General features: G+C 37.9%; 1 protein-coding gene across 5 annotated transcripts in view; it reads left to right on the top strand.

Moving 5' to 3' along the window:
• Positions 1 to 19,588, top strand: part of vps13c (vacuolar protein sorting 13 homolog C) — a 65,749-nt gene that overhangs the window by 22,159 nt on the left and 24,002 nt on the right. For 3 of the 5 annotated variants that reach the window (XM_059530023.1, XM_059530020.1, XM_059530024.1), the window contains 33 exons: positions 2,837 to 3,029; positions 3,612 to 3,726; positions 3,836 to 3,972; positions 4,049 to 4,181; positions 4,257 to 4,374; positions 4,445 to 4,580; positions 5,650 to 5,731; positions 5,886 to 5,986; positions 6,204 to 6,354; positions 6,470 to 6,549; positions 6,664 to 6,723; positions 7,095 to 7,245; positions 7,563 to 7,679; positions 7,781 to 7,884; positions 7,965 to 8,132; positions 8,407 to 8,442; positions 13,303 to 13,607; positions 13,856 to 14,003; positions 14,119 to 14,227; positions 14,312 to 14,436; positions 14,544 to 14,700; positions 14,815 to 14,894; positions 15,464 to 15,523; positions 15,633 to 15,786; positions 15,889 to 16,008; positions 16,344 to 16,447; positions 17,233 to 17,400; positions 17,476 to 17,780; positions 17,963 to 18,110; positions 18,302 to 18,452; positions 18,551 to 18,675; positions 18,751 to 18,911; positions 19,221 to 19,474. In XM_059530023.1, coding sequence (XP_059386006.1) covers positions 2,837 to 3,029; positions 3,612 to 3,726; positions 3,836 to 3,972; positions 4,049 to 4,181; positions 4,257 to 4,374; positions 4,445 to 4,580; positions 5,650 to 5,731; positions 5,886 to 5,986; positions 6,204 to 6,354; positions 6,470 to 6,549; positions 6,664 to 6,723; positions 7,095 to 7,245; positions 7,563 to 7,679; positions 7,781 to 7,884; positions 7,965 to 8,132; positions 8,407 to 8,442; positions 13,303 to 13,607; positions 13,856 to 14,003; positions 14,119 to 14,227; positions 14,312 to 14,436; positions 14,544 to 14,700; positions 14,815 to 14,894; positions 15,464 to 15,523; positions 15,633 to 15,786; positions 15,889 to 16,008; positions 16,344 to 16,447; positions 17,233 to 17,400; positions 17,476 to 17,780; positions 17,963 to 18,110; positions 18,302 to 18,452; positions 18,551 to 18,675; positions 18,751 to 18,911; positions 19,221 to 19,474 — 4,556 coding nt within the window. The remainder of the gene's footprint in view (positions 1 to 2,836; positions 3,030 to 3,611; positions 3,727 to 3,835; positions 3,973 to 4,048; positions 4,182 to 4,256; positions 4,375 to 4,444; positions 4,581 to 5,649; positions 5,732 to 5,885; positions 5,987 to 6,203; positions 6,355 to 6,469; positions 6,550 to 6,663; positions 6,724 to 7,094; positions 7,246 to 7,562; positions 7,680 to 7,780; positions 7,885 to 7,964; positions 8,133 to 8,406; positions 8,443 to 13,302; positions 13,608 to 13,855; positions 14,004 to 14,118; positions 14,228 to 14,311; positions 14,437 to 14,543; positions 14,701 to 14,814; positions 14,895 to 15,463; positions 15,524 to 15,632; positions 15,787 to 15,888; positions 16,009 to 16,343; positions 16,448 to 17,232; positions 17,401 to 17,475; positions 17,781 to 17,962; positions 18,111 to 18,301; positions 18,453 to 18,550; positions 18,676 to 18,750; positions 18,912 to 19,220; positions 19,475 to 19,588) is intronic. The other 2 variants (XM_059530025.1, XM_059530021.1) reach the window with 1 other exon arrangement.

Below are 19,588 nucleotides of genomic sequence, written 5' to 3'. Positions count from 1 at the left end.
GTGCTGGATGTGTATTTTCCTAGTCTCACTAGCTGCTGCCTGTCTGTCAGGAAGCTGTTGATCCACTGACAGACGGAGGTGGGCACGGAGAGCTGAGTTAGTTTGGGCAGGAGGAGGTTTGGCATGATCGTATTAAAAGCCGAGCTGAAGTCCACAAACAGGATCCTCACATAGGTCCCCGGTCTGTCTAGGTGTTGCAGAACATAATGCAGTCCAATGTTTACTGCATCGTCCACAGACCTGTTTGCTCTGTAGGCAAACTGAAGAGGATCTAGCAAGGGTCCAGTGATGTCCTTCATGTGGGCAAGCACCAGTTTTTCAAATGACTTCATGACTACAGACGTTAGAGCCACAGGCCTGTAGTCATTTAGTCCTGTAATTTTGGATTTCTTTGGGATGGGGATGATGGTGGAGCGTTTGAAGCATGAAGGGACTTCGCACAGCTCCAGCGATCTGTTGAAGATCTTTGTGAAGATGGGGGCCAGCTGGTCAGCACAGGATTTCAGATAGGCTGGTGTAACACAATCTGGGCCTGGTGCTTTTTTCCTTTTCTGCTTCCGGAAGACCTGGCGCACCGCATCCTCGCTGATCTGTATTGCAGGTGTGGGGGAGAGGGGGGATGCAGGAGGTGTGAATGGTGAGAGTGCTTGATTAGAGAGGTGTTCAGGATGGGTTGCAGGAGCTGTTAATGGTGTGAACGGTTGTTTGGAGAGGCATTCAGGGTTGGTTGCAGGAGTTGTTATTGGTGTGAACGGTTGTGTGGAGAGGTGTTCAGGGCAGGTGATGGGTGTTCTTTCAAACCTGCAGTAAAACTCGTTCAGATCGTCTGCCAGTCGTTGATTTTCCACAGTGCTGGGGGGTGGTGTCTTGTAATTGGTGATCTTCTTTAGACTTTTCCACACTGATGCTGAGTCGTTCGAAGTGAACGGAGTCCTTATTTTTTCAGAATAATTCCTCTTTGCCACTCTGATCTCCTTTTCCAGTGTGTATTTAGCCTGTTTATACAAGACATTGTCCCCCTTCCTGTAAGCATCTTCTTTGGCCTGACGGATCTGTCTGAGTTTTGCAGTGAACCACGGTTTGTCATTGTTGTAATTTAGTTGAGTCTTGGTAGGAATACAAATATCCTCACAGAAACTGATATATGATGTTACGGTCTCTGTGAGTTCGTCCAGATCGGTGGCAGCAGCTTCAAAAACACTCCAATCAGTGAGGTCAAAACAAGATTGTAAATCCTGCTCTGCTTCATTAGTCCATCTTTTTACAGTCCTTAATACAGGTTTAGCTGATTTTAGTTTCTGCCTGTAGGTCGGTATAAGATGAACCAGAAGGTGATCAGAACGTCCCAAAGCTGCTCGTAGAACAGAGTGATATGCATCCTTTATTGTGGTGTAACAATGATCCAATATATTACTGTCTCTGGTGGGACATGTAACATGCTGTCTGTATTTTGGCAGTTCACGGGAGAGATTGGCTTTATTAAAGTCCCCGAGAATGATTAAAACTAAACGCAAACTAAATGTTGGTCCAACTAAACGCAAACCGGATGGAATAGCATCCCGCTGCAAGATGCTGTGGTAGCCATGCTGGTTCAGTATGCCTTCAATTTTGAATAAATCCCCAACAGTGTCACCAGCAAAGCACCCCACACCATCCCAGCTCCTCCTCCATGCTTCACGGTGGGAACCAGGCATGTGGAGTCCATCCGTTCACCTTTTCTGCGTCGCACAAAGACACGGTGGTGGAACCAAAGATCTCAAATTTGGACTCATCAGACCAAAGCACAGATTTCCACTGGTCTAATGTTCATTCCTTGTGTTCTTTAGCCCAAACGAGTCTCTTCTGCTTGTTGCCTTTCTTTAGCAGTGGTTTCCTAGCAGATATTTTACCATGAAGGCCTGATTCACACAGTCTCCTCTTAACAGTTGTTCTAGAGATGTGTCTGCTGCTAGAACTCCGTGTGCCATTGACCTGGTCTCTAATCTGAGCTGCTGTTAACCTGTGATTTTTTTTAGTTTCACTGGTGACTCGGATAAACTTATCCTCCACAGCAGAGGTGACTCTTGGTCTTCCTTTCATGGAGCAGTCCGCATGTGAGCCAGTTTCTTTGTAGCGCTTGATGGTTTTTGTGACTGCACTTGGGGACACTTTCAAAGTTTTCACAATTTTTCTGACTGACTGAACTTCATTTCTTAAAGTAATGATGGCCACTCATTTTCCTGTACTTAGCTGCTTTTTTTTCTTGCCATAATACAAATTCTAAGAGTCTATTGAGTAGGACTATCAGCTGTGTATCCACCTGACTTCTGCACAACACAACTGATGGTCCCAACCCCATTTATAAGGCAAGAAATCACACTTATTAAGCCTGACAGGGCACACCTGTGAAGTGAAAACCATTTCAGGTGACTACCTCTTGAAGCTCATCAAGAGAATGCCAAGAGTGTGCAAAGCAGTAATCAAAGCAAAAGGTGGCTACTTTGAAGAACCTAGAATATGACATATTTTCAGTTGTTTCACACTTTTTTGTTATGTATATAATTCCATGTATAATTCCACATGTGTTAATTCATAGTTTTGATGCCTTCAATGTGACTCTACAATTTTCATAGTCATGAAAATAAAGAAAACTCTTTGAATGAGAAGGTGTGTCCAAACTTTTGTTCTGTACTGTATATATATATATGTATGTGTGTGTGTGTGTGTGTGTGTGTGTGTGTGTGTGTATATATATATATATATAGAGAGAGAGAGAGAGAGAGAGAGAGAGAGCGCCATATATAGAGCCATATGTGAAGTATAGGCTTCAGCTGTGGGAAATGTGTGTGTTGTGTAGAGTGGAGGCTAAGCTGGAGCACTGGTACGTGACTGGTCTGCAGCAGCAGGGGGAAGTGCCATCTCTCATAGCGTCAGTCGGAGACTCTGACTCCTCTCTGCTCAGCGTGCTCTTTGAGCTCAATCCAGAGGACAGCACCGCTGACCAGCTCCTCAGAGTCCACTCACAGCCTGTAGAGATCATCTATGATGCTGTAAGAGACACACAAACAAAATGTAGTTATGCCTTGATTTCAGAGAGAGCCATTGGAGTTTTTGATTAAGTGCAGTTTTTTTACATTCATCATTTTATTTTATTTATTTATTTATATTGCAATCAAATTGCATCTTCTGCAGACAACTTCAAACTGACAATTCATATCATAATATAATTCTATCATATAATATATATCATATCATTATATACACAAAATATAATATAGTAATCTATCTCCCTATTGTGTGTATTTATTATCCCTATTGTGTGTATTTATTATATATATATATATATATATATATATATATATATATATATACAGACACACACACACACACATATATAGTACTTAATTTAATGTAGTAAAATAATATTTATAAAGGACTAAATTATTGAATAATTACTCTAAATATAATCCATTTATTCTTATAATGATGAATTAATATTTTGTTCTTAATACATTAAAGTTTTTTTTATATCAATATTCAGTATTTAATATACATTTTTAATATATAAATATTTATACACTTAGATGAAAAATTACTTAAAAATATTTACTGTTCATTTGTCTGTTCTGTAGCTGACTGTCATCAGCATCACAGAATTCTTTAAGACGGAAAAGGGAGTTGATCTGGAGGTCATCACCTCAGCGACACTCAGCAAACTTGAGGAGATCAAAGAGAAGACAGCCAGTGGTAACCCTCTCCTCATTTCCCATCATCCCCACAGATATGTTGTCACATTGAGAAAGAGTATGCGAGTAGTCATATTCAATACTTCCCCAATGTCTTTATCTGAACTCAGGCTTATCTCACATTATTGAGACACGTAAGGTGCTGGACTTGAGGATCGATCTAAAACCCTCCTACCTGCTGCTTCCCAAGTCTGGATTCTATGACAGCAAATCAGACCTCATGATCGTTGATTTTGGTTACCTTCAGGTGAGGGAGGAAAGTAAAATGTAAAAGTAAAACGTGTCAATAATGTCTGACTGTAAATATATGCGTGTGCGTGTAGTTGAACAGTGTAGACCAGGCCAGCCATCAGCAGGTATCTGCCAGTTTCTCATCGCTAGAGGAAATCATGGATAGAGCCTATGAAAGATATTCCTTGGAGCTCCGCAGTGTCCAGATACTCTACAGCAAATCAGGTAAACACCATGCAACAAAGGGAAAAAACTAAACTGTCTGCACTAACGATTTTTTAACGATGGCTCTTTTTGAAGGAGAGAAATGGAAACATGCTCGTGTTAAAGGTTTCACTCATCAGCACATCCTGCAGCCGATGGACATCACACTTCAACTTGCTAAATGTATGGTGGACAAAGATTCCCGTATGCCCAGGTTAGCACTCACTCTCTGCCATGTCTGTAATCCTTATAGAGTACATGCACTAAGGTCTGTTCATTACCAGGTTCAAAGTATCAGGGGAGCTGCCCTTACTTCATGTGAAGATTTCTGATCAGAAGATCCAGGGTGTTCTGGAGCTGGTGGACAGTGTTCCTCTCCCTCAGACTACCTCGAGCCCCCCTAGCACCCCCACAGAAAAGGTCAGAAATCACAAAGAAACACAATCTCTCTGTATTGGCTGGTGTGTTGCTTCCTCTCACACTTAATAAGTCATGACTCATGAATGGTAGTTTCCTGGTAGGACGCCACAGGTATTTGATACTATTGTCATGGCTGTTGTTGTAGTTTTTTGAAAGCCATGAATATTTCAAGCCCGTAAAACTAATCGCAATGTACTTATCACTTTCTGCTAAGTCTGAAGTGCTGCTTGCTTTTATATTTCGTTCCTGAAGTTGCTCTGTTAGCGTGACAGTGCAGCTTCAGTCTCCACAGATTACACAACTCGGGAAAGACATTATCAACAATCAGCATCACTGTCGCTCTACCCAACGAGCCCTGTGCTGTGTCTTATTAGTGAACTTACTGCCTCAACAAGCAAAAAAAAAGCCCTTCCTAGCTTACTTTGCGAAGCAAATGTTAAAGGATAAATAAATATCTACCATTCAAAAGTTTGTGATCAGTAAGATTTTGTTTTAAAAATTACTTTTGAGTACTTACTGAAAACATTAATTCAGCAAGGCTGCAATACATTAATAAAACGACATGTATAATGTAAAGACATGTATAATGTTACAAAAAATATCTATTTGAAATAAATGCTGTTCTTTTGAACTTTCTCTTCATCAAAGAATCCTCAAAAAAGTATATATCACAGCTCCCACAGAAATATGATCATTGATGAATGATAATAAGAAATGTTTCATGAAACTGCATCAGAATGATTATTAGAGTATCATGGTTATTAGATTTACTGAAGACTGGAATAATGGCTGCTGAAAATACAGCTTTACCTTTTACAGGAATAAATTACATATATTAAAATACAACTTTAATTAAATTATAATATTTTAACAGTTTTTTAAAAGTAAAGGTGTTTTTTTTTCTTTTTTTTTCTTAAAATGCTTTCTTACAAAAATGTTACCAACTGACTAAAATGCAAAAAAAAAAAAACACACTTTCTGCATATGTACTGGAAGTAAACGGAGTGCAGAAATGACATACCATATAATTTCCTGTTGTTTGTATAATAATGATGATATTCTTCTGAAGGTTTTGGGGATGTCGCGGTCTGATGCCAGGCCAAAGGTTTTGGGTTTAGACCCCACAGTTCTCTCCTATACAATGGAATCAGGTCAGAATTCAACTAGATGCTCACACTTAATATCAGACAAAAATAAATAAAATATACCACACTTTTGTTTTTAATTGACACTATTCATATACGTATACAGATTTTCTCACAGTTTATGTATGCACAAAGTTTAATGTTGTACATGTGTGTTCAGACTCTGAAGAAGACACCAGTGAGAAGGCTGCCGATGAAGACTCTCTCAGATCATCCTTAGAGGAACTGACCGAAGTGCAGTTTCAGTTTGAAGTCAAAGCAGTACGTTCTTCTTCATCGCTTAGTTCACACCATGCCACAACCATTCGTCATCAGTGGGCGCAAGAGCCCCACATTTCATTAAAGAATCACTCAGCATTCCATCAGTTGATGACAATTATTTTGTGTATGATTCCTGTTCGTGTTTGTGTGGACCATTGTGTGTTTTAGTGTGAAGTGATGTATATGTGTCTATATACATGTATGTGTGTGTGTGTAGGTGTTGTTGGAGCTTACGAGGCAGGCCACTCAGGATGTCGTATTGGCTTTCAATGTGTCTCAACTGGGTGCAGAGGGTAAGATACGGACCTTTGATCTCACCGTCACCTCTTACCTGCGCAAAATCAGCCTGGACTACTGCGAGATAAAAGGTACACGTGCACACACACACACACACACAAAAAGTGTGATCAAGCTTTTGTTGTTTGAAGTACTTCATGTTGTTTCAGGGATGCCGTTGCTCTCATTCATGTGTATGTGTTTCAGATGCGCAAAATCAGCCACTTCATGTAATTACCTCTTCAGACAAGCATGGCTCTGATCTATTGAAAGTGGAGTACATCAAAGTAAACATGAGCATTTTGCTTACCAAACACTCTATAAAGGACTCTCTTAAATGAGTTGTTTTAGCTGAATGGTTTAATTTGTGCTGGTCTGCGTGTTTTTTTTCTGTCCTTCAGGCTGATGTTAATGGACCCAGCTTCCAGACCATATTTAATAATACAGAACAAGCACTGAAGGTACGTTTAAGTTTACAGTTCCAAAAAAGTTATGGCTGTAATCCTAGAATTGATTTGTTTACTTACTCTTTCAATATATTTATCCGATATATTTATTCATTCAATTATTCAACTATTTTTACATGTAAAAAATGTCAAAAAAATGTTTTGATTAAAAATGTATTTTTGTAAACTAAAATATATATATATATATAGACACACACACACACATGCACAAAATCATTTTATTGCATTCTTAAAATTACATTATTAAAAATTCTAATTAAAAAGACTAATAATGTTTCATTAGAAAATTAAAAAATAAAAGCCTTTTTAATTGGAAAGTTTTATAAGAAATCAAAATTAAGTAATTGATTTACTTCTATTCACAGGTGGAGTTTTCCTCACTGGACTTCCTGCTTCACACTAAAGCTTTGTTGTCTACCATCAACTACGTGAATTCAGCAATACCACAAGACCTCACAGCTTTGAAAGACAGAGAAACCAAGAGACGAGCTGAGAGAGCAGCAGCAGGGAAGACAGGTGTGAATAACACATACGCCTTTTGTGTTGAAAATCTGTGAAAACAAATGTGTTTCGTTTGATGTCAAATTATTGGGTAGACCCTAAATATTGCTCATGCATCCATGTTGTCTTTGACGCTGCTTTGTAGGTTTTTTCTTGGGTAGCTAATGTATATTTCTTGAGCTTTGCACTGGTCTTGACATGCCTTATACTAACAGGGGTCTGAAACAGTGTCTGTTTTGCTTGTGTTAATGCATGTTGCAGACATTACTGTTTTAGATTGTCACATTGTGTGTTGTTTGAGTGTTTTAACTGGACTGTCTATGTTTTGTTAGTGTCTAAGGGTTCGAAGGACTCTGGTGTTTTGCACTTTAAGCTGTCTGCCGTACTCGGCTCTTTCAGAGTGGCTGTTTGCGATGACAGAAGCAACATTGCTGACATCCGTGTTCAAGGTAGAAAAAACGAAAGTGTCTGTCCTTAAAAGTCAGCGTATCTTAAAGTGATATATTAATTTTCTGCAAGTCAACCAAACATGTTGATGGTGTTGAAACAGGCATTGATGCGTCTGTGGTGGTCCAGGCCAAAGAAACAGACGTTTTTGCCCGTCTGCGTGACATTGTGGTTCTTAATGTGGACCCTAAGACTGTCCATAAGAAGGTGAGATATCAGTCATATTGTTTCTGGCTTGTTTGCAAGCAGGTTTCTGTGCTCCAGTTCTGTTTTTGTGAATACTACAGGCAGTGTCAATCGTTGGAGAAGAGGTGTTCAGCTTTAAGATGACATTGTATCCTGGGGCCACTGAAGGTGAAGCATACACTGACACCTCCAAAGTAGATGGGAAAGTTATCCTGAGACTTGGCTGTATCCAGATTGTCTACCTGCATAAGTTCCTTACGTCTTTATTGGTAAGAATTCATGTAAATCCACTTACCTTTCATATTGTATTGTTACTCATATTTTGTCGGTGTTACTCAGTTATTGAAAATGTATACCAGTAGATAAAACTCAATGACTAGGAATTGCAAAACAAACAGAGACAGCATTTAAAAAAAACTGTATTTCTCAGTGTCTGTATTTTCGTTTGTATTTTGTCTGGATGTTTATGTCTCTCCCTTTCTTTTTGCTCTGTCATCTTTTCCCCCCTCATAGTTTTCGTTAATTGTGTCTTCCTCTTTTCAGGACTCTTTTAGCTATCAATACCCCTCTGCTGATGAAGTACAGGTTTGGGCATGCAGCATTAAAGTTTTTTGCTTTGCAGCTTATTTTAAATGCACCTCTGCACACACTGAAATATGTCCTCTCCCCATTAAACTACTGGATTTGTTGTGCACACAGTTAAACCTTTTCAAATAAGATGGAAACATTAATTCAGGTTAACACCATTCACAGCAATGTTTATGACTGCGTTTGTTTTATTTCTAGTGCAGTGGTTCTTAACAAGGGATCCTGGACCCACTAGGGGCCTCAACAAACCTCCAATATTTATTCTCATATTTAAAAAGAAATGAATAAAAAAATAACTGTAAAGATGCAATTAATAAAATAAAAAAATAAATTTTAATATCCATGTATAAAAACAAAAAAGAGACTTGGCCTTAGAGACTGCCTTCATTCTAACTAAGCAAGAAAATACAGTATACATATACATACAAAACATATCTCTGCCTTATGGGGTGGCCATACAGTAGGTGGCCAACCAAAATGTAGTTTTTGTCGCCGCCGCCTCGTCTGCAAAGTGCAATTGCAGCTTTTGACCACTGAGTGGTGCTTTAACCACAAGTTATCAAACAAGCGCATCAAAGCACATTTTCGCAAATAGCCGTCAGCTTTGCCTCACCGATGTGTTACATTTTGACAGCTGCAGTTGGGAAAAATTTAAGAAAAACACTGTAGTTAAAATATTTAATATTATAATATCATAGAAATAATTTAAGCAATTAAAACCTTTTTTTTATACTAGATTCAACTTGAATTTCAATACTATTAAAATGACTTTAAAATCTCAAGGAGTTTATAAGTTGAAATGGTAAAATGTATCTTAAAATGTATGTTAAATAGCCTAAATTAACTTGTATCTTATAGTATCTGAAGACCTTGAATATAATTTTTTTTTTTTCAAATGAACAATTACTGTATAAAATGGGACAGCAACCTTTATATCAAACATTTTGAAATTGTCCACAACTGAGCAATGCAGGAGGCAGGTTCTGTGCAGAGCACGCAATGTGAATGTGATGGACAAAGTCATTTTCAGATGCAATGGAAAAAACAAATGGATAAAAAAAATACACAACACTTGTAAATAGTTAACAACATAGCCTAGATTAGGCCCAGACTCTGTTCCTAAGTATATCATGTAAATTTGTTAACCCACATTAACACATTTTAACAGATTAATCGCCTACTTACGTTTGTTGCATGTTTTTACAAAAAACACACTGAAAAATAAATTACGTTTGTGAGAGGAAAAAAAAAATAAGTCATGTAGAAGTTGCATTTTATAAGTTGCATTCAGAAATTATAACAGCAGGCCTAATAATGCTATAATGTACCAACAGGATATTTTTATTCTACATCACCTTACAACAAATCCTTTAAATTTAACAAATTAATCAGAACAGAACAAGAATTAAAAATATATAATTCTAATGGATAAATATAATTGCAGTATATAATAATATAGGCTTAGTTTTAAAAATAAATAATAATAATAATAATTATATTTTAAAGTGAAACATAAGGTTGGGTTCTCTCATTCGGGAGGAATCCTAACCATTCTTAATTCGTGATGTTGCCCATTTGAAGCTTAACTATTATTCTTTAGGTAAAATAGGCTTTGTCGTTCACGCTTGTTTCAGCATTCAACAGAAAAAAATCATAATGAGCAAAAATTTGCCAAAATGGACTGGTCACACAGTAAAGGCATACTTCGAAAATGCAAAATGTTAGTAGTTTAAAAAAGAATCATAGCATAGCATAGCAGAATCCACCTACTGTTGTCCACCTACTGTAAGATATTGTTGAACAATGGGGTAGGGGTGGCTTAAGGGGTTGAAAACCATTGGTCCAGTGGAAGGTTATAGGAAACCTGCATATTCAAGAACAATTCATTAGATCTTCAAGCTAAACAGAAGCAGTTTTAAAGTTTACGATCACTAATATTGTCAGTAGTATTTAAATTGCTTACATTACATATATATACACCACTGATATATAATAACCTCTTTTAAAATGGGTATGATTTTTTAGTTATGCTTTTCCTATGAAATTAGGTAATTTGAAGAACCATAAGAAAGACTTTCAAAAGATCACACCCATACCTGATATTTATCTACTATAGCATTGCAATTTAGAATTTCTGCACTGCTATACTGGGATCAAATAGAATTATGTATCACCTAAATGTTTGATCTTGTCTTTAATGGATCATGCCATCTTTTATTTTTCAGATATAGTTCCGAAATCTTGAGTCAGTGTTGCTAAACTAATTATGGTCTTGTTTGCAGAAATTACATAATGCAGCTTTAAAGGGTTACTCAACCCCAAAATTAAAAGTGCTGCTGACACAGAAAAGCATACGTTGCTTGCGTTCAGCGTATATTCTCCAAAATTGTGCTAAATTGTTGAATAATGTTGTTATTTTCATTTTCTTTGCGTACAAAAAGTATTCTCGTCACCACATAAAATTTAGATTGATCTACTGATGGCCGATTAACTATTCTGACAATGTCTTTCATACTTTTCTGGACCTTGACAGTGTAATTTACTTGGCAGTCAATGGGACAGTTACAAGCCTCCCGGTTTTCATCCAAAATATCTTAAATTATCTTCCGAAGAAAAATTAAGCTTTTATGAGTTTGGAATGACATGGGGGTCAGTGATTAATGACAAAATTTTCATTTTGGGGTGGAGTATCCATTTAATGCTGGTTTCTCTTAAAAGGATATCTTGAGAATATTAGTATGATTTTTTTTTTTTTTTATCTGTGAGATATTACTGTTAGATATTGTTAAAGAAGTGGACTTTAGGTAATGCAGCCTATAGCATTATTTATGAATGCAATGAGGCACAGAATTTTTAAGTGACTTGATTGCGAATATGTGGATTTGCATGTGCGCTCGTGACTCATACTACATATTAAAGTAGAAATCACAGAAATTTAAGATGGAATTTCGCACGATATGGATGCCTTGATTTTATTGGCTCTAATTTTCATACTCTACATGCTTAAAGGGTTAGTTCACCCAGATAGCAAATTTATGTAATTAATAACTTACCCTGATGTTGTTTCAAACCTGTAAAACCTTCGTTTATCTTTGGAACACAGTTTAAGATATTTTAGATTTAGTCCGAGAGCTCTCAGTCCCTCCATTGAAGCTGTGTGTACGGTATACTGTCCATGTCCAGAAAGGTAAGAAAAACATCATCAAAGTAGTCCATGTGACATCAGAGGGTCGGCTAGAATTTTTTGAAGCATCGAAAATACATTTTGGTCCAAAAATAGCAAAATAAAACGACGACTTTATTCAGCATTGTCTTCTCTTTCTGTGTCTGTTGTGAGATAGAGTTCAAAACAAAGCAGCTGGATATCCGGTTCGCAAACGAATCATTCAGTTCACCAAATCAAACTGAATCATTTTAAACGGTTCCCATCTCTAATACGCATTAATCCACAAATGACTTAAGCTGTTAACTTTTTTAATGTGGCTAACACTCCCTCTGAGTTCAAACAAACCAATATCCCGGAGTAATGCATGCACTCAAACAGTACACTGACTGAACTGCTGTGAAGAGAGAACTGAAGATGAACACCGAGCCGAGCCAGATAACGAACAAAAGACTGACTCGTTCACGAGTGAAGAACCGGTTGCATCGGTTTTCGGATCACCAGTAGTTCTTTCGGACAGTTAGATTCAATAAACCGGTTGAAGAAAACGGTTCACCGATCTTTTGCGCTCGACGTAATGGCGTCATTTGTGATGATTGCCCTTGATTCAAGCCTTCGGTTTACCGGCGCTCATAACACTAGCACAGAATCAGTTCAGAATCAATCACCAAAAGAATCAGTTCAGTTCAGACGCCCTGTGTGTCGGTCTGCTTCACGCTGAATCACACATGCACAGTATCATCAGCTCCTCGATTCTCGAATCGGACACGTCTGACAGAAACGGTTCTTGACTCGTGAATGAGTCAATGTTTTGTTCGTCATCTGGCTCGGCTGAGTTCTCGGTTCGGTTCTCTCTTCACAGCAGTTCAGTCAGTGTACTGTTTGAGTACATGAATTACTCCGGGATATTGGTTTGTTTGAACTCAGAGGGAGTGTCAGACACATTAAAAAAGTTAACAGCTTAAGTCATTTGTGGATTAATGCGTATTAGAGATGCGAACCGTTTAAAATGATTCAGTTCGATTTGGTGAACTGAATGATTTGTTCACGAACCGGATATCCAGCTGCTTTGATTTGAACTCTCTCTCACAACAGACACGGGAGAGAAGACAATGCTGAATAAAGTCGTCGGTTTTGCTATTTTTGATCCAAAATGTATTTTCGATGCTTCAAAAAATTCTAACTGACCCTCTGATGTCACATGGACTACTTTGATGATGTTTTTCTTACCTTTCTGGACATGGACAGTATACCGTACACACAGCTTCAATGGAGGGACTGAGAGCTCTCGGACTAAATCTAAAATATCTTAAACTGTGTTCCAAAGATAAACGGAGGTCTTACGGGTTTGAAACAACATGAGGGTAAGTTATTAATTACATAAATTTGCTATCTGGGTGAACTAACCCTTTAATCGAAAAACAGCTCACCAGCCATACCTAGACAATGTAATCATCAGCTTTCCTACTTTCTCTCATAAAGAAAGTGCTGCTATTTTCACCATTACTGAATTTGCAACTTTTTGTTGTAAATTCGTCTTTCAGGCGTTTTAAAACACAAGAACATACCTGCATGAAATTTCAACACTGTGGATCCCAGACTGTAACATTAAGACCTTCCCTCACTTCTACTAAACTGAAATGTCAAGTCACACAAAACTGCAACTAACTGTTGGTTGTCTTCCATAGATGTTTGTGGATAACTTCCAGACAGCTAAAGAGGCTCTCAGTGCTGCCACGGCTCAGGCCGCAGAGAAAGCAGCTTCCAGTGTGAGGGATTTCGCTCAGAAGAGCTTCAGACTTGCCATGGACGTCAGACTGAAGGCCCCCCTTATCATAATCCCTCAGTCTTCCACATCCCATAATGCATTTATGGTTGACCTGGGTCTCATTACTGTGGGAAACAGCTTCTCACTGCTGGCAGCTGAGGGCTTTCCATTGCCTGCAGTTTTGGAGACCATGGACGTAAAACTCACACAACTGAAACTTTCTAGGTAGTTAAGAAAGCTGAAGAACTTTCCCAGAACTCTCTAATTTGATTTACTTTAATTTTATATAATTAAATGTATTTCCTAGGCAACATATATAATTTTCATTTAAGTTTTTCAATTCAATATTTATGTTTTATTTCAGCTTTATTTCAATTAATAAAAATATTTAATAGTAGTCTCGACTTGTTTGGTGCTACAGAATGATTCAGAGGCTTTTTTTCTGATTTATTATTTTGACCTTCTTTCTACAGGATTGATCTGAAGCACAGTGCTGCTCGTTTAGATGTTGAGATTCTGGAGCCAATAAATCTAGAGCTTTTAGTCAAGCGCAATTTGGCTGCCACTTGGTACAACAAAATTCCTGGAATGGAGGTCAATGGAGTACTTATGTCAATGAACGTGAGTTTCTAATGACGTTAGAGATGTGGAAGTATTGAATCGAAAATCTAAAATGGGGCCCAATCAGAGTTTTCAGGAGAGAAAACTAAAGATTGCTATTTTCTGGCTTCTGTAGATGGCTCTTGGTCAGGAGGATGTTGGCGTCCTCATGAGTATCTTAGCAGAGAACATTGGCGAGGGAAGTAGGGCTGCTGCAGTGGAGGGAATGAAAGCTTCTGCTAAAAGTATGAAAAGGTTTAACCTGTCAGTAATCTTGTCCATTAAAGTTTGTCTTTATTAGCTTCATTTTACCCTCTTTTCCTCCACAGATGAAGCTGTAGATGAAGGACTGATCGAAACATTACCTGCTGGGACAGGGAGTCAACCAGCATTGATCAATGGTGCTTTCAGTGAAAATGTTGTCAATGTGCTGCTCAATTTCGAAATCAAGGAGGTGATTAAGCTCTCTTAAGTTCTTATTTTCAGTTACAGTCATACAGTAACTCCAGATTTGGAGTGGATCTGGAGTGAACTGAGAATCCTGTATCTTTCTCATTGTAGGTTATGCTAAGGTTGAAAAAGTCAAAAAATGGGGAAGAGTGTCCCTTTTTGGTTCTTCATGTAGCTCAGCTTGGAATTGACACCAAAGTTCGAAAATACGACATGGAGGCCACGACATATATCAAAAACATCTCTATGAAGTGCCTAGAGTTCCTTGGTTTGTAGCACTTAGTTTTGAAACCTCAGAGTACAAAGCAGGATTTTTTCATTAAAAAAAGAAAGAAAGAAATTCATTTATTTGAACTTTTGATTTATTTCTTTTTCTTTACAGATTCAAATGGAGAACCGCTCTGTATAATCAGTTCCTCTGCAGAGTCAGGAGCAGATCTTCTTAAAGTCAAGTATTTTAAGGTAACTACTTCTTTTTGAATCAAACTAATATGTAATTTGGCTTATAAATGAGCTCTATTTATAAAACTTCATACTCAAAACAAACTGTTAAACACCTCTTACATTAAGTTTTAAGTAACACCCTTTTAATCCATTCTAAAGTTGTCTAGTGGCAGGACATTTCATGTGTGGACAGGCTTCAGCTCTTACATTTTAACAATTTATTTAGGTCAGCAAATGAATTCATATTGTGATCAAAGCATCAGGACAGTTAGATCCAGCCTTTAGCCATCGCACTCTTTAGTGTTTGTGGATTGGCTCTTCTTTTAATTCCTGAGGGCCATTTCTCTCAAATGAGATAGCAATGTCTGTTGCACACGTGTACTGTTTAAAGTCTAGAGATATGAATGAATGCATACTAATCAAGATCTGATTAAATATATAATTGTTTTCTATGTAATATTTGACACAATGGTGTTAGATTATAGATTCTCTATTATTAATTGTAGAATTACAGTGTAGACACTAAGATGTAGCAGGTGTTGAGAGCTTCCGAGACTCTGAGAATTTGTTTGATTCCTGTCTTGTAGGCTGATCGAAATGGGCCCAACTTTGCAAGCCTTTACCAGAATACTGAGCAGAAGATCAATGTAAGCATCTGTAAACAAGGTTAAATAAAATCCTGTTTTGGAAATTGAGGCGCTAATCTCAAAAGAAGTTCATATTGAAGGGGTTTAACATGCCTGTGTGTGTCTTTAGGTGGAGTTCTCCTCTCTAGACTTGATGTTGCACACTGAGGCTCTCCTCTCTACCATGGACTTCCTGTCTACTGCCCTGTCCAACAGCAGTCTGCCCTCACCTGAGAGAGAGAGCAAAAAGAGTGAAGATATGAAAACTACCTCAGCTAAATCCAGTAAACACCCACACACACATACATCTAATCGCTGAACTGATTGACATGGACTTTTTGGCCATGATTTAGGAATGAATTAATGAAGTAGTGTTTCTGTCTCAGCTGCACTGAGCTCTCCCTCTGACGGTGACGTCATTGACCTGATGGTGAACATGCAGCTTGGTGCATTTAATGTGTTGGTTTGTGACCAAAAGAGCAACATGGCAGACATCAAAATTCAGGGTGAGGCTGCATTCTTATTTTGGAAATGTACTTGTGTATTATAATATAAAAGTTACTGCAGCACTGCTACTGTTTTAAAATAAAAAATCATGCAGGATCTTCTTTAAGATGTAAATATTTAGTAAATATTATTTATTATTATGTATTTATATTTTATTTTGATTAAATAATTATATTTATTAAAGCATATAGAATTATATCAATATTTATGACATAGTTGTGATAAAGCAATGTTTTAATTTTATGGTGTATTGGTCTGCTTATACAATATCTGTTTCTTGATTACTCTGAGGCTGGTTTTGTTGGTAAGCTAATTTTATAAATCTTCTCCTTAGGTTTGGACAGTTTTCTAAAGATGCAGGGAACTCGGACACACATGTACACACGTTTGCGCGACTTCATCGTCATGAATGTGGATCCTAAAACAATTCACAAGAAGGCAAGCTAGCTATACCACTACGGCAGATTTTAACCATTTTCTATACTTTTCTATCCACTATCTAATTTCTATCTACTTTGGCTTAGGGCTGGGCGATATGGCCAAAAAAATGATCACGATACAATTTTTCATATCAGTCGATATCGATAATTATCACAGTAAATTTAAAATCTTTATTTCTTTCAAGTGTAAAGGTAGACTTTTGCTCCTAAGTGAAAATTGTAGAAAACAGACTGTCTTTTTGTCAGAACATGACAAACACTTTTTTACAATTTTCCTTAACAAAACAAGTTATCTTAATAGAAAATTAAATTTCTTAGTTTCTGCATGTTCTAATGAGTCATATTGTTGTGAAGCAGGTTTGTATTGCCTGAATTGGAAGACGTGTATCTTCAGCACAGCTTGCAGTGCAGGCTGCAGTATTAATGGTATTAACGTTTTAGGTTTTTTTTGTCTCTTAGAAATGCACATTTGACAGTAACTTCAATTGAAAGTAGTACTTGCTAGAGTAGATGTAAATTTATGTTCATTATCAAAAACAGTAACGTGTAAAATTGTAACAACCTAATTTTTATATGGTAAAATGGATTATTCTAATTGTATGAGTTTTAAACATCATATCGAACATTGATCAAACTTTATTGTTTTATTGAGGAATAATAATATTGATTATTACCGATAATCGATAACGATAATCATTGTTAATGTTTTTCCGCCCAGCCCATTGTAAAGTAAAGTGAACTGCAATATCTGTTGTTTATTTTGGGTTATTTTTGGTTGTGTAGGCCATCTCCATCGTAGGCGATGAGGTGTTCAGCTTCAGCATGAGTCTGACACCCAAAGCCACTGAGGGAGCTGGGTATACGGATACTTCAAAGGTTGATGGCAAAGTGAAACTCAACGTGGGCTGTATTCAAGTGGTCTACCTTCACAAATTTGTCATGTCATTACTGGTGAGTTTAAATTGCACAGATGGCTTCTCTGCTGATTCAAGCACACTAGCTTACTTTTGCTTTTTCTCTCCACAGAATTTCAGTAATAACTTCCAGACAGCTAAAGAGGCTCTCAGTGCTGCCACGGCTCAGGCCGCAGAGAAAGCAGCTTCCAGTGTGAGGGATTTCGCTCAGAAGAGCTTCAGACTTGCCATGGACGTCAGACTGAAGGCCCCCCTTATCATAATCCCTCAGTCTTCCACATCCCATAATGCTGTGGAGGCGGACCTGGGTCTCATTACTGTGGGAAACAGCTTCTCTCTGCTCCCAGTGGAAGGTCGTCCACTGCCTGCTGTCATAGATAATATGGATATACAGCTAACGCAGCTAAAACTGTCCAGGTAGCCCACTGCCACAAAGCTTATCTCGGATTTTTAGACTTGTATTATATCCAATATGTGTCCATTTAAAGATCTGATTATTAATTCAATCATGAATTTTCAAAGCCCACATTCTAGTTGACTATTATACAACTCTATATGTGTTTCCTCCTGTAATTGCTTGGTTGTTTGTTATCCTACAGAATTTCCATGGTGCAGGGCTCAAATCAGCCTAGTTCAAAACTCTTGGAGCCAGTCAATCTTGTTCTGTCTGTTAAACGTAACCTGGCGGCATCATGGTACCAGAAGATGGCTGCCATAGAGGTGGATGGAGATCTGAAGCCCATGAAGGTCTGTTCACATAATGTCAGGATGTATTTTCAGCTTTTAAAGTCACATTCCATGCAGACTTTAAATGAAGCCTGTGGAAATTTGTTTTGGCTGGTTCATTTCTGGGATCTGGTTATAATTAATATAATATAGAGTTGGAGTGATTCTGGGAAAATTAATGAAGGTTGTCACATTTTCTGACTCCGTTCCAGGTGGCTTTGAGTCAAGATGACCTGACCGTCCTTCTGCGGATTTTAATGGAGAACATTGGAGAGGCGATCAGTGTTCAATCTGACACACCGATCGGCTCAGAGGCAGCCCTTAAACAAGAGAGTGTGCTTGTCAGAGCACGTACAGTGACTGGTGAGGGAATACGGACACACGCAGATGTTTTGTATTGTAATCCTTCTCCTAGAGGAAAAACTCAGTGGATGGTCTTGATTTGTGCGTGTTTTGTGTAGGCACTGAGATTCTTGTGGAGAAGCTGTCTGAAAGTAAACTGAGGGAGACTGAGCTGCAAAGTGTCAAATTCAGCTTTAATGTGGAGTCCCTTGGGCTTACTCTCTACAGTAATGATCCTGCACAGGTGTGTATGGAGTCTACGGATTCAAGTCCACTGATAAAGAAAGTGAGTGTTATATCTGTGTCCCTCTTTCTTTAGCCCTCTGTACATAAGGAGCCAATGTGTTTAGGTGAATTTATGCTGTGTAAAATGAAGACTTCAGGCAAAATGTTTAGTAACGGTAACATGGAGGTCTCCACCATCCTCACCACATGCACGCTGGATGACAGAAGGAGCGGTATTCGGAGAGTCACATCCAGGTGATTTACACATATTTTAGATTAAGATTTTTCATGTCAATTTTATTAAGATTTCACAATAAAAAATAAAAAAAATGATGTGACACTGACAGACAAAATTCAGTTTTTCCATCTCAGAGTTAAAGTGCTTTTTCAAATATAATAAAATGGAAAGCAGCTTTTTAATTGCAATAATATTTCACAATATTACAGTTTCTACTATAACTGTTTTTTGTAAAATAAATGCATCTGTCATGTCACTTTTTTAACATGTTTTTTTCCCCTAATTGCCTCACCCCTCTAGTCTGATCACATTATTTTTCCTCACAGAATGCTGGGAAGGCGTGATGAGGAGACATCCGAGCCCATGATTGATGTGACATACTGTCAGAGTGCGGAAGAGCGCTCGGTAGAGGCTGTGCTGCAGAAGCTCTATTTGTGTGCTAGCGTGGAGTTCCTGTTGGCTGTGGCTGACTTTTTTGTGCAAGCCCTGCCTACAAGTCCACCTACACAGAGAGACAAATCCAATCAGCTGCCACTCAAATATGTCTCAGAGCCCAAAATCCAGAGTGAACCTAAAGCAGGTATGAATACTACTGCTAAAAGAATGGTTGTTTCTCACAGACAGGAAAGCCAGGAAATGTCAGGGGATATCAAAAATGTGATTTCTAGACCTGGAAAAGTCAACATAAATTAAA

The sequence above is a fragment of the Carassius carassius genome, chromosome 3, assembly GCF_963082965.1.
Source record: "Carassius carassius chromosome 3, fCarCar2.1, whole genome shotgun sequence".
NCBI classification, from domain to species: Eukaryota; Metazoa; Chordata; class Actinopteri; order Cypriniformes; family Cyprinidae; genus Carassius; species Carassius carassius.
The sequence above is the reverse complement of the archived record's forward strand: the minus strand, read 5'-3'. Positions and strand labels throughout refer to the sequence as shown.